Source organism: Ammospiza caudacuta, chromosome 4 (assembly GCF_027887145.1).
Source record: "Ammospiza caudacuta isolate bAmmCau1 chromosome 4, bAmmCau1.pri, whole genome shotgun sequence".
In the NCBI taxonomy this organism is placed as follows: domain Eukaryota; kingdom Metazoa; phylum Chordata; class Aves; order Passeriformes; family Passerellidae; genus Ammospiza; species Ammospiza caudacuta.
In genome coordinates this window covers 25,430,468-25,444,589 of record NC_080596.1, presented here as the reverse complement: position 1 = coordinate 25,444,589, position 14,122 = coordinate 25,430,468, and the positions used below count along the sequence as shown (strand labels likewise).

Sequence of the window (14,122 nt, the reverse complement as noted above, 5' to 3'; positions counted from 1 at the left end):
ATGAAGATTTAAGAATAAACAGCTTGCTTTGCCCATTCTAAGTGGAAGAAAAGAAGAAGGCATCCTTGGGTAGGAAATTAGCTTTATAAGCCAAGTTAGAGCAGAGAAGGCGCAGCTGTACTGAAGCAGAAATTGTTTCACCTTTGTGTTTGTTAGAAACAAGGCCTTCTCTCTTGGCTACTATGTGACCAAAAGTATCACCTCTAGAATGAAGGGTTTCATTGCTCTGCCTCTGGGATCTCGGGGAAAGGTGGAATTTCAAGTGTATCAGATGATTGAAAGGGTATCTACAGCAGGGCTCAGTACAGCTGGAGGAAAGCTGTCCTCAAAATAATGTACTGCTTTTTCCTTCTGATTCTTTCACTGAAGTGAAACAACAACAGCAGCTGGTACCACCACCTCCCCTTATTTATTTTCCCTTTTATATTTTTATACTACAGCTATTTCCCAGTGGATTCTTTCCTGCCTCTCTTTGCCATCCAAGGTGTTTGTTTAAACTTCTAATTCTTCCTTATGCAGGATAGACAAGTTCAGCACTTGTTACTAATTTTTCCTGATCTTTCTGAGGCTACTGCTACACTGTCCTCTTGTCAAAACTGTTCAGTCCTGCTGTCTGTACCCTGCCCTCTGTACTTCCCCCTCAGGATTAAAAGGCTTTTGTATATTTTTCTGTGTAATTAACCCACCAAGCATATGCAAAATGTAGGAATTGCAGAGCTGGTGTAGGAAGACAGAAGCTGTAGCCACTGCTAGTGCCACAGACAGATCTTGCTTCCATGCTTCCCCTAGGAGTTAGCAGAGGAGTTAGGTGGGCTGGAGCTCAGCTCGGATGAGGACGAGATGGTCACTACCAGAGTCATTCGGCGCCGGGTGATCATTCAGGTACCGAGTGTTCGAGGACTGCACTGAATGTGCCTGTGCTGCCTTAGGCCTGAGTTTGTGTTGCACCTCAAGCTGGGATGCTCCCAAATAATGCATCTCCACTGGATAAACGTTATGATTACAGTAACACTGCTAACCCCTCTCTAAACTCCCTAGATGCCTCGGTAAGAGGAAGATAAGATGAAGGCTTGTCAGCCCCGAAAACAACAAGGCTGTTATAACAATATAATTTATCTTTGTGATGCTGTGGCATCACTTTTCTGTGCATGCCTTTCTAAGGATTTATTTGCAGAATAGTTTTTTTCCCCTAACGTTGCTGGGTTTTTTCCATTCCCTAACCAATTAACTGACGTTGAAGTGACTTATTTCAAGACCCACATGAAGGTCTTGCTTCACAGAGCTTTTTTCTTTGTCATACAGGCTGATAGTATGCCTGAAATGCCACCAGAAACAGTCACAGAAGAGCAGTACACAGATGAACATGGCCACACAGTGGTAAAGAAGGTATTGTCAGTTCTGCCCTCTGCTAGCTTCTTTCTTCCCTGTAAAAGGAAGAAAAAAACATCTACAGAAATGCCGGACTTTCTGCTATGAAGGGGCATGATTTGAAGAGTAGAGAGTGGAAGGAATGAGAATTTCATCTCATGAGAGATACCAAAGTTTGAACAATAATTTAGATTCTCAAAATTGTTCTGTTACAGTGTACAACCTAACAGGATGTATTTTAACTTTCATTTAAAGCCAAGGAAAATTCTGCATAGATCCACATATTTTAGTAAGAAGTTGTTTATTTCTTTTTTTAAAACCCCACCAAAAATCCACTCCACTGCAGTCTTATCTGAGATGTTTGTTTGCTTGTCTTGATGAAAGCAATGGAAGGCTGGGTCTGTAAAAGTCAGATAAACCCAGAGTCTAGATCTTCAAAATCAGATCATGCTTAGAAGAACGAATTCTGCACAGCATGAAAGTGAAAGGGGAACTTCTGTGCTCTTTTCTTTACCTGACAACTTGGTGCTCCAGGTCTAGGACTTGGCTGAGCAGGGATGGTGGCAAACTCCATCTTCTGTCTTCTGGGAAGACATCACACCCCTTCAGCTGGATAGGCTGTCTCTGGAACCTGTTTAGTTCCTGGTAGAATAATAAACCACCCCAGCCAAAGATTCCCCTCTCACTGGGGGAAGATTCCTTGGTCTCATTGCACAGAGGCGAGTGTGACGATTCTTACAGATAGGTCTGTGCCTTGAACTGTGCCACACAGAGATTTGGGTCATCCACAGAGGGATGCACACCCATTCTCCTGAGCAATTTCACATCTTGACCCTGTAATTCTCTTCTTGCTTTGGCCAGCCAGTGCCTCGAGAGCTTTAGCACCAGATGACTCTCTTGAGTAGGAGATGAGGAATAGAACACAGAACCATCTACACAGGTTCTTTGTCATGCAGGACAAAATGCCCTTTGAGTAGCATTTGGACGAATACTACTCAAATGAGTAGAACAAAGAGGAATATTTTACTGCTACATCTTTGGGGACTAAACTCCATTCCTTCAGGTGACTCGGAAGATCATCCGGCGGTACGTTGCTCCAGATGGCATGGAAAAAGAGGAAGTGCTAATGCAGGGAGCACCGCAAGCCCCTGTCTCTGTGGAAGAGGGAGATGGTTATTCCAAAGTGGTGAAGCGAGTTGTGCTGAAGAGTGACAGTGAGCACTCAGAGGTAGGGTGTGCTTTGCCTGCCGTGGCACAGAGCAGCACCACCCCAGCAGGGTTCTTAACCACTGCAGCTTAGCGTGCTCATTCTGCCACTCAGTCCTAGAACCCCATAGCTGCAGTAAGTTTACCTTGCTGGTCTTTTCTTGCTTTGAAGAGGCTAAAAACATCTGTGATTTAAAGAAAAACTGTTTTAGAGCCAGGTAATTACATACAGTCTGAAAAGATAAGTGCCTTCCTGCTGTACTTCACTGTCTGGCCCTACAGGCAATTGGATCAGCACAACCAAGTTGTGAGGGAGGGCCACAAGCTGGCAATGGGTGTGCTTTCAGCAATGCTGGGCCAAAAGCAAGGTGCAGCAAGCAGTTATTGGAATTGTAAAAAACATCACGGATACTTTTGCTTGCAGGAATTACTCATCAGAAGTAATTCTTTAGGAGTAAAGTAACAAGAAAGAAAAGCCTTGATTTTTTTTCCCCCCTTTTTTCTATTTTCTGTTTTCTTTTTTAAGATTTTTTTCTTATGTATTTTTTTCCTTTTTTACTCTTTTCCCTTTTTTAATTTTTCTTTTTCTTTTTTCCTATTTTTCCTTTTTCTTTTCCCCTCTTTTCATTTTTTTATTTTTCCTTTTTTTATATTTTGCTTTTTTCCTGGTTTCTTTTCTTGTTTTTTTAATTCTTTTTATTGTTTTCCTTCTTCTATTTACCTTTTTTCTTTTTTCCTATTTTCTTTTTACATTACTTCCTTTTAATTTTTTATTTTTTCCTTTTTCCTCTTTTCTTTTCTTTATTCTTTTTTCCTATTCTTTTGTTATTTTTTCTTTTGTCCTGTTTTCTATTTTCCTTTTTCATTTTCCCCCCTTTTTTTCTTTTTCCTGTTTTTTTTTTTTTCTTTTTCTTTCCAGTAAGCTGACCTTAGCAGATCTACACTTTACCCTGTGGAGCTCCTAGACACAGCAGTTAATTTGGCCAGTGCACATCATGAAGTGTGGAATTCATCTCCATCTCACTTGTGTTTTCTAACCTTGCAGGTGACCCTGTCTGAACCTGCCATTCTCTCTAGTGCCTCCAAATTCCAGTCTGAGCCAGTGGAGGGCCGGAAAGTCAGCAAGGTCATAAAGACCACTGTAGTGCATGGAGAGAGGACGGAGAAACACCTGGGGGATGCCAGCCTGGCTTCTGATCTTCCATCAGCCAAAGAGGACTTTGAAAAGGTAAAAACAACTTTTATATATTACAGCAGTACAGCAAGTGTGGCCACAGCCCCAGGGACAATGTCTGTTCTCCTGGAAGGACCACAGCCAGTGGCTCAGCAGTCCTAAGCTGAGGGTAACTCTGTTCTTATACTCAGCAGTGTTACAAAAATATGCATCTATAAACAATGTGTAGTGAAAGCTGGCATTGCAGAATTAGCAAAGGCACTTGCTAAGACAAAAAGAAAACATCATGGAGGCTTTGTGGGACATTCTTAGAAGTCTTGAGTGTGAGTGCAGTTAAAGTTCATTCCTGTGTTATCACTGTGGAGGTTATTGCAGAAGTGGCTACAGTTAAGCCCCCACCCTGGGTAAATGGATGTGTTCCTCCCCTCCATCCTGTCTCTCGTCCCCTTTATTAGCATGTCTTAGAAGTTGAAATAAATACTTAAAAACAGATAAATAGATAAAAGCTGTGCAGCAATAGGTGACGTGGGTATGCATTTTTGGGTTTTGTGACCAGGAATCCAGACCAGAAGCCTGGTCCTCTTTTTCTCACAGAGGCCAAACAAGGGGCAAGAGCTGTCTGGTAAAAGTTCAAAGAGACTGCTTGGGAAGGAGCACTTAGCGCCCAGCAACTGTCTCAGTAAATCCACACATCTGGAGCAACTACTGCAACATGCTTTGGTACAATCATTACTGAAATGAAACTGCCCCCTAGGAGACACTGTCTGTCATGTGTCTGCAGGAGGGAGGGATGCTTGAAAGGATGCAGTTGCTTCTTACAGGTGCCTGTTCAGCATTTTCTCAGCATTGGGCTGTGTGAATATGAAGGACTAAGGTAGGAAGAGCTCCAGGTGTTTTGGGGGTGTTTTAATTTAAGGTTTATGTTTTCATTGGAGGCTTTGAGCTATACAGGTCACCACATGACAGTGCAAGTCCCTGCTTTGGTAGAGAAAGAAATCAAGAAAAATGATGGATCAGTAATTAAAAGGTTTGGCTTGGCAAGCTGATGAAGTATTACTGCAAACAAATTAACCCAATCACAGGAGTGGATTGCAGTGAGTGCCTGCTAAGCTTTACTTGCAGTGGTACTAAAGCAATGACTAACCTGGCAGTGGCAACGGCATACAGAACACTGAAATAAAGCACTTTGCACACAACATGGGTACAGGGGTTAATACAAAGGCTGGTCTTTATTTTCTACAGTTTCTAAGTTTAGCAAAGTAGCATAATTCTAATTGAATGGAGAATGAATGAATGGCTGGAGAATAGCTAGAGATCAATAAATATCATCATGCACTCTCCATTCATCATCCACCCTCCATCCATGCAACCTTCATTCCTCATTCATCATCCACTCTCCATACAGCCTTTCAATCATCATCCAACTCTCAATACATCCATTCCTCATTCATTCGTCATCCATTCTCCATACATGCATCCAATCATGCTCCAACTCTCCATCCATCCATCCATCCATCCATCCATCCATCCATCCATCCACCCACCCACCCACCCATTCTCCATGCACTTGGAGGCTTTTCTCTCTAGTTCTAGAAATAAGAGGCAGACACAAGGTGGTAAACAGGGGTACCTTTATGTAAGGATCCTTAAGTGCACTTTCCCTCAGGTAGAAAATGCCAATGATGCGCACCCGGAACAACACATGTACAGTCTTTATTGATTTGCTAATTTTAATTAGCATTCATCCATCTATACATACATTGCTCATCCACTCTCCATCCACTCCCTCTCCAATCATCATTCTTCAGTCTCCTTTCATTCATCAACCTTTCTCCAGTTGTCATCCATGCTTCATACATCCACCCTTCATTCTCCGTGCATCTATCCTTCACTCTGCATCCATCATCCATTCTCCATGCCCTTGGATGCCTTTCTCTCTGGTTCTAGAAATAAGAGGCAGACACAGGCTGGTAAACAGGGTTACCTTTATATAGGGATCCTCAGCTGGAAAATGCTAAGGATGCACACCCTGCATGATGCATGTTTTTATTGATTTTGCAAATTACCGTACCTGACAAGAGTCCCCAACTAAAAGCACACCCAATGAAGTAATGCCCCAGCTCTAGTACCTTCTAAATCCACCCCTCCTTGGATGAGGACTCAGCTTTGTTGATAAAAAGATATCTCAAAGATCTGATTTCAACCTTGGTTTCTAAGGAATACCAAGATAGCATAGGGGTCCTGGAATTTGTTTTTTTCTTTCTGCCGAAGAAAATACTGAAGCTAGGTTATAATAATGGACTACAAACAGATGTGTAAAGAATACAGAGAATATATAAAATAAAAAGGATAAAAATCCATAGGAGCTGACTATTGCATCATAATTAAACCTTGCTGTGCCTTCTCTCCGCCATGTGTAACTCTGCCTTGGAAAAGCCTGAAAACCATGATTCTCTCAGACCTCCAGAACCGTGGCCTTTCTAAGTCAGGTCTCATTTTTTTTGGTTCCAGGACAATACTAAGTAAAGCCAGCACACAGAAGAGGACTGTGATGAAGGACCGCTATGGAAAACATGTTCACATAGAAGAGCTGGAAGACACCCCAGAAGCGCTCCCCAGGGATGACCTCCAGCATGACCTCCAGCAGCTTCTTAGGCACTTCTGCCAAGAGGACTGGACACAGGAGGCCAAGTGAGAAGCTGCCGCCCCTGCACAGCGCCACGTGACCCCTCCCATATGCAGCCGTCACCGTCCCTGGGTAGCAGAGCCGTCACTGCCGCTCCTACCTCTGCAGCTGCAGTGACTTCATTTCTCCCCATCCCAAGCTGCGTTTTGTGCTGTTATGATTTTTCACCCTGTATGCTAATTTGTGACCAAAGATAGCATCCTTCAGGCAGGATGATTTATCCGCCATGCTGGCGCCCTGTCAGTGTCACCACTTGTCCCTGTCCCTTTGCTCTGGCGCTCGCTTACCGACACGGCCCTTGCCAAGCAGACTTCATCGACAGGCCTCTTCCACTGACTGTGTACATGCACCGTACAAAGGAGTTGATGTGTAAACTGTAAATAGCAGAGTATTTGAACTCACAAGACTGCAGAACACTCACTGCCCATGGGCATCGTGGGTTTTGAGGTGCAGTGACCCTGCAGAATGGCAACAGATCACGGAATGGCACCACCCGGACCACAGACGCTGACTGGCCCAGGAGGAAGCGCCGCAGAGCTACCGAGTACTAAGAGTTACTGTTTAGAGATCCGGTCTAGGCAAAGGCTGTGCGAGTCAGGCAAAAAGCAGCTGTTCACGTGAATCACAGCTGACTGTGGCCATTAATTGTGCAGTCACCTTCACACAGCCACTGCAACATTTCCAAAAGAAAAAGAAAGAAAACTTCCCCACTAGGTACCCAAGTTGCTAGCAGCTCTACCTGCGGCATGTTCACATATGGTATTCAAGCCTATAGATCTGGACCTGTGGCAGGGTGTATTAAACAATCCTAACTCTGATAGTTTCCCATTTCCATCACTGCTTAGCCGACCTCACTGACCAACTGGGGGTGCTTCCTGCAGGCCACTGCACTGTAGATAACTACGGGACAAAGACTTACCCACTATACAAGGAGAATAATTAATTCACCGTGTTTTATCGAGATTGCCTCTTAGCCGATACACGCATGTGGCATTTGAAGGTCAAAACCGAACCCTCCTAGAACCATGTCAGCTTCTTGGCCCTCTTAGCACTGAGCGAGCAGTTTTTATCTTCTAAGTGTTTTTTAAAGAACAAGTGCTCACAATCCTCAGCAGCCAGTTTCTGTTCATATTTTGTTATGTAACTATATATTATATATATATTTCTAAATTGACCCTCTGAAAACCACATTAGCATGTCTGCACTTTTATTTTCCACACAGGGAACGTAAGGATCTGATGTTTTGGATGTTCTATACCTTAATATTTAGTGGAGGAAGCTCTGTAGGGTTTTAGCATAACACGCATACACACAAACATACCAACTTAATGCTTTTAAACAGCTATCTCATTTTTTTAATAGTAGACTCAGCACCAGAGTAAAACCAACCCTCTCTTCTAGGAGCAATCCTTTGTCCAAGCTTATCTGGCCTTCTACAATTATAGGGTTCTTTGGTTTTGTTTTTTTTTTTCAATGACTCACTCAGTGCTCAGAACAAGGGCACTTCCTCATTAAGGTAACAATGCCAAAAGCATGAAAACACCTCTGGGGTTCTGGCTTCCTGTGGGCAGAACCAATAGGTGCCGTGCTGACACTTTTTGGGCAGGCAAGAAAAGAAACTTGAAGAAAAAAGTGTTTTGGCAGCCAAATCGAATGAGACCCCTGATGAAACATCTCACAGCGCATCATGGCTTCCTGACTGTCAGAGACAGCACAGGAGGGTCTTCAAGGATGGGGTTCTCAAGAAATGCATTTCTGTTGTGTTATTTGCGGTGCAGATGATGTTCTGTGTAACAGCATAATGGTTATTCACCTCTTATTTTGATTTTTTGCTGTGTTATCAGAGAACTTGAATACTGTGAGAAGAAGTAAATTTTAAGTTGACGAATCAGCATCTTGTTCCCATGGTGATAACACTAATTGAATATATCTATGAGGGCATGTATTAGTTAAAAATTAAAAAGATACAACACTAACAATACATAGCTGCAATGTGTACAATGGCTGATTTAACTAAATAAAAATGTACAAGTGTTAAATGTAGCAATGGTGGCTTGCTTGCTTTTACTGCTGGCATGGTGGGATGAGGGATGGTGCCCGCGCGGGGACCTCAGTGGCACCATCAGAGTCACAGTCCCTCTGTGCCCAGCTTGCTTGCTCGTCACAGACCCAGTGACGCCTCGTCAAGGGCACCACCTAAGCCAAAAGATGCTCTTTCCTCTCTTCCTCCTCCTTTTGCAATGACAGACAACTGTGTATAAACAAGTCCTGACTGTCAGAGACAGCACAGGAGGGTCTTCAAGGATGGGGTTCTCAAGAAATGCATTTCTGTTGTGTTATTTGCCGTGCAGATGATGTTCTGTGTAACAGCATAATGGTTATTCACCTCTTATTTTGATTTTTTGCTGTGTTATCAGAGAACTTGAATACTGTGAGAAGAAGTGAACTTTAAGTTGACGAATCAGCTGGAAAACAAAGACAGACTGAATTCTCTGCTGACAGGTCATGCCATGGATTACCTGTGGATTTTGTAGCTATAAGCCATATACTCCACACAGTACAGCCTATAACTTCAGGCCTTTGATAGCGGGCAACTTCCAAATCCAGGAGATTTCCCTAAAGAAATAAGTCCAAATGGCTTCACCTGCACCTTAAAACCTTCACCATATCCCAGGTCTGACTCTGCAATTGGCACAAGAAGCAGCATTTGAGAACCACCTGAAGCTACAACAGTTGTCAGGTCTCAAAAGATCTGGTAAAGAAGTCACTGGCTGTGATTCTTGTCAGTGAAGTGACAACACCAGAAAGAGCAGCTTCTGCTCTCAGCGTTTGCCGTGTTTTCCAGTCCCCTACAAAGAGCTGGCTTGTCTTGCCAGGCCCAACCCTGTCCTCAGCTGCGGCAGCACCCATAGCTCAGTCCCATTCTGCTCCCCCTGCCAGCTCTGGTTCCCACCTCTGCCATCAGGAGAGGATTATACATCAAGGAGCCCATCGAGCATGGGGGGAGTTATTTGGGCCTCTGCAGGTAAAGGGAGTAAGGTGGGCTATGAGCAAACACATTTCTGATGTACTGGAAGGGGGTGAGGAGTAACCTTCATTCTATGTGCACACTGTAGGGCTGTGGAGACACAGCACTGAAACCACAGCTCATTGCTTCACCTGTTAGAGTCGGCCATTCTCAGCTCGGTTCGTGTTTCTGCAACAACTTTAGGCATAGCATTTCATGCCTGAAACTGTGTCTGCTCCTGCCCTGGTTAGAACCTGTGCACAGACCAGGGCGAGCACAGCTTCCAGGTAACAGTCCTACAGACACTCTGCAGCTTTTTAGCTGACTGACCATCCTCTTGTTGGAGATGGGCTCTGTCAGCCAGCATCCTGCGGTTTCTTAAAAGCTAGGGCAGCATCAACTCAGAGGCTGACTCTGCATTCCCAGTACATTCAGATTCTTCACTTGTAAGGACATGTGTACTGGCTAGGACCAAGGTTTTGCCCATGGGGCTGAGAATGACAGTTTCAGAGGGATCAAATTCCAAATTAGAAAACACACCCTCCAAAAAACTGCACAGGGAAGAATCTTTCCAGAATTTCAGCATCTCCCAAACAGCTATTGACTTGTTTATATTGCCTTACACAGGCACAGGCAGAGCTCATAGTCCAAATCAGATGGTGGTTTGATACTCCATCACGTTCCATGGCCCTCTCATCCGGATTCGTTTTTCCAAAGCCCCTGTATGCCAGAAAGACATTCGGATGTCCTCGACAATCAAATGAAAGTTTAGCCCCCTTAATTCCCGTTAAGCCTAGCATAGTTTGGTAAATGTGTGAGCCAAGCATGAAAGAGGGTTTGGCCCCTCAAATCAGAGACTCTATTGTTTCCTCCAATGCTGCTGAAATGCCACCGCCTCTGCCCTGGAGGGGACATATAAATGCCACCATAAGCTCTAGGACCCTAAGAATTTGGGCCTTGAGTATCTGAATGAGAAGAAAAATGTGATCCATACAATCAGACACTTAGGAGAAGGATAAAAATGAATTGTAAGTATATAAATGAATTGATTCTTGGTGAAATGTGCTCAACAGCACAATGCTCCAAGGGGTTATTTGATCCTGTAAGGGAAAAGCAGCATTATGGAAGGCCAGGAGTGACACAGAGCAGGCAACTCATCTCTCCCTGCAGAAGCTCAGCTCCTTTCAGAGCCTCAGCAGTGGCCTCTACAGATTCTTTTCTCTCAGGAAAGGGATGCACATCTCTGTCTTCAGCACACCTCCAGTGGGACCTACCCGTGAAAGCTTTCCACCACTTGTGCACTTGCAGCTGGATCCCTGAAAAATTCCAAACTCCATCCCACTGATTTTCAGCTATCTCTGAGGGCTACTGCCTGGGATTTAATGTCTGTGGGGAAAGATTGCCTTGGCTTCAATGCTGCTGATGGATGGTGGCCTCAGGCTGGGCAGGAGGGAAGGGATTTGGGGTGGCTGGGACATAGCTGGCAGCTGTGTGGGAGCTCTGAACCGGGAATTGCTGCGTGAGCCCCTGTGCAAACGGGCGCCCTGCCTCCATTCCCAGGTAATGCCAGCTGCTCCTTGGGTTTCTTCTGGGCTCCTGGTGCTCTGTGTGGGCTGGAGCATTTCCACGTGCCTGCTCAGAGCAGCCCCTGGCCCAGGAGCCACGGTGCAGGCACAGCTCCTCCTGCAGATCCCACGGACACGAGGGGCTGATGCCTTCAGGAGCTTCTGGCTCCTCCTGCCCTGTGCTCCCAGCCAGCTGGGACACCCTGAGGGAACACCAAGGAGCACGGCTGGCAGCGAGCAGGAGACACCGAGGCCTCTGGGCCCAGAAACAGCCCCGGCCTCAGCAGCCACCGGCGCTTTGGCCTGGCAACGCTCACCTGCAGGAAACGCTCCCTGCCACTCTCCAGAAGAACTTCCCCACGGAGCAGGGCAACCCTCAGGACTTGTCTTGTTCGCTTCTTCCTGGGGAAACAAAGGAACATTGCGTGAGCACATTTACAGCTGCTGGGTAAATCCTGGAAAGGGCAGAACAATCAGGGTTATGGGGAAGAGTTTGGTGCTGACAGGTGAGTGCCAGCCAGTTCTGCCCTACAGCCATTGCAGGGGCTGGTGTGTAAAGCAGCATTAGCAGAAGGGAAGGAGCTGCATTTGTAGAGGAGGTCTCTTACTGGCAGCAGTCATTCCCATCCCACACAGGACCTTTGGAACAACCCTGGGATTGGCCCAGGTGTTTGGATCAGGGTGCTGCAAGGCCAAAATTCTGTGTTCGATGTGCAGCTGGGCCGGTCACTTCTCAGCATTTGACTCGATGATCCTCACGGCTCTGGAAATAAAGAGCAAACAGTTGGCACTGGTTTTTTAACACTGGGGGTTTTTCCCTCGCGTTTCCCTGTGGCTCCAGTCCCACACCAGGCACAATGGGAGCGGGAGCAGCAACGCCCCGGCCCCAGCGGCCGTCCCAGAGCGACTGCTCCCGGCCGGGGCGCTGCAGCCCCGGGGGTGCGGGCACGGAGAAGGGGCTGCGGGCGCTGTGGCTCATAGGGGAGCGCGGTGCTCGTGGGGTTACCGGGCCGGGGGGGCTCGGTGTCCCCCGGGGTTACCGGGCCGGGGGCGCTGCGGGGCGGCGCCGTGTCCGCCAGGGGGCGCCCCGCGGGGCGGGCGGCGATACCGATGGGGTCCCGGGGCCCGGACGGGCGGTGTCCGTGTCCTTCCCGCTTCCGGCCGCGATCCAGAGGCTGCTCCGGGGAAGCGTCGTCCTCCTGGCGGGCATGGCACTGGCACAGCACCGGTTCCTTGCTGCCGCAGCCGGAGCATGCCTGGAGCCCCGGCAGGACCCAGCCCTGCGCCGGCCGCAGCCGGAGCGGCAGCGCCTGTCCCGGAGTGGCTTTTACCGCCCGCGGCGATGCCGGTCCCGATCCCAGCCCCAATCCCACCTTGATCCTCTCCCCTTTTCCCTGCTCCGCTTTCCCCCGCCCACTCCCCCTCCCCGTCTCTCCCCACCTGCCCTCAGTCCTGCTCCTTCCTCCACCCTGCCTTCCCCCCAGCCCCGTTCCCTGCTGCCCTGCGCACCCCGACCTCTCCCCACCTGCCCTAACCTACCCCTCTGCTCCCCTATTCTCGTTCTCCTTCCCTCGCTGCCCAGGTCAGAGCACTCACCTGGGCTCATCCTCCTGTGCCAGCCTCTCTTGGTGCCACGCTGGGGCCGTGCTCCTCACCTGGGCTCATCCTCCTGTGCCAGTGTGCCCAGGGCTGCTCCTGCTGGGGCCGTGCCCAGGCTGAGCCCCTCGGCCAGTCCCCTGTGCTGCTTCCTGTATGGAGGCAGTCCCTGGTGAGGAAGAGGCTGCAGCTTTGCCCCTTGGAAAACAAAGCTTTTGCCCCAGCAGGAGCTCCCGATGCACACCACAAGTCCCTGCAGGCAGCACAACGCAGTGGTGAAAGCAGACTCTGCTTCTAAGGACTGCAGCCGACCCCTGTGCACCCTCACCTGCCCCCTTTCCTTTTCCCGGGGCACCCCCCTGAGCCTCCCTGGAGCTCCTGAGCTTTCTGGACAAACACGAGCCCCCGCTGCCTCTCAGAAGCTTCTCCTGGGCCCAGGGCGGGTGCAGAGGCTTTGCCTCCTCTCCCTCCTCCTGCCGTGGCTGCAGGCCGCACCTGCCCCTTCCTTTGGTGGCTCTGCCTCCCTCCGGTGAGCCTGGGAGCAGGGACCCAGCTGTGCCGAGCCGGCTGCCCAGGCAGGGCCGCTGGACAAGGCACAGCTGGCTCGGACACAGGGACAGTCAGGAAAGCCTTCCCCAGACTGACCGAATTTCACAGCAATGACCGGGTGGCTGCAATTGCTCCATCCTCTGCGAGACCCCATTCGGGGAGGGTCCATTTTGGGAGCAGTGCCGGGCAGCCTTCTCTGCAGCTTCCCCGGAGCTGAACCCCTGCGAGTATGTTTGGAAAACACTGGTGTAGGTTCCAAGTTCCAGAGCACCCTTGACTCCCTTCTCTGCCATGTCACACTTTGCCGCGGGATAGGCCCAGGCCGGGGCAGCCCTGAGCTCCCGACACAGCCCCGGCACGGCTGCTCCTGCCCTCGGCTGGGAACCGCAGTTCGGGACAGCCCCGAGTTGGGAGAGCACGTACTCACCCTGGGCCCGAGCTCCGGAACGCCCCGTCCATGCCCGCAGACACCCAAAGGTCTCCCCAAGCGCACAGCGCAGCCCGGAAAGGGCGGGGACCCCGGCCCCTTTGCCAGCAGCCAGCCCCGACCTCACGGCCGGGCAGCGTCCGGCTCCCCGTTACAGCCCAGTCACGGCCGCGGGGACCGTGCCCGTCTCCCCGAGGCGCTGCCAAACCAGGGCCCCGCCGCCCTCCCAGAAAAGGCCACGGGGCGCGCACGGCTCCGGCCCCGGGCGGGGCTCGCCCCCGGCGCTCCGCCCCGGCCCCGCCCCGCAGCCCCCGCCGAGGCGCCCCCTGCGGGACGCGCCCCGGTACTGCAGGCAGCGGCCCCCGAGCGCATCCCAACGCAGCCGAGCCGGTGCTGCGGCCCCACGGCGGCGCTTCCCGAGCTACGGCTCCCTGTGTCCCTGTAGGGCCCTGCCCGCTCCCGGAACGGGACCCGTGTCACCCACACGGCAGCCAGGTTTGGTCCCTGATCATTCCCGGTAAGAAGCGATCCCAGCTCTTCCCCG

General features: G+C 49.3%; 1 protein-coding gene and 1 long non-coding RNA gene across 2 annotated transcripts in view; one reads left to right on the top strand and one right to left on the bottom strand.

Moving 5' to 3' along the window:
* Nucleotides 1-8,473, top strand: part of ANK2 (ankyrin 2) — a 275,986-nt gene extending 267,513 nt beyond the window's left edge. The window contains exons 47-52 of the mRNA XM_058804381.1: nucleotides 790-882; nucleotides 1,303-1,386; nucleotides 2,432-2,596; nucleotides 3,620-3,802; nucleotides 4,684-4,775; nucleotides 6,260-8,473. Of these exons, the coding sequence (XP_058660364.1) occupies nucleotides 790-882; nucleotides 1,303-1,386; nucleotides 2,432-2,596; nucleotides 3,620-3,802; nucleotides 4,684-4,775; nucleotides 6,260-6,443 (801 nt within the window). The 3' untranslated portion in view covers nucleotides 6,444-8,473. The remainder of the gene's footprint in view (nucleotides 1-789; nucleotides 883-1,302; nucleotides 1,387-2,431; nucleotides 2,597-3,619; nucleotides 3,803-4,683; nucleotides 4,776-6,259) is intronic.
* On the bottom strand, nucleotides 5,419-12,213 carry LOC131557303 (uncharacterized). The gene is made up of 3 exons (XR_009274726.1): nucleotides 11,615-12,213; nucleotides 11,324-11,408; nucleotides 5,419-11,209 (listed from the first exon to the last, which is right to left on the bottom strand). It is a non-coding gene; the product is annotated as an uncharacterized LOC131557303 (long non-coding RNA).
* Between the last annotated feature and the right edge of the window lie 1,909 nt (nucleotides 12,214-14,122).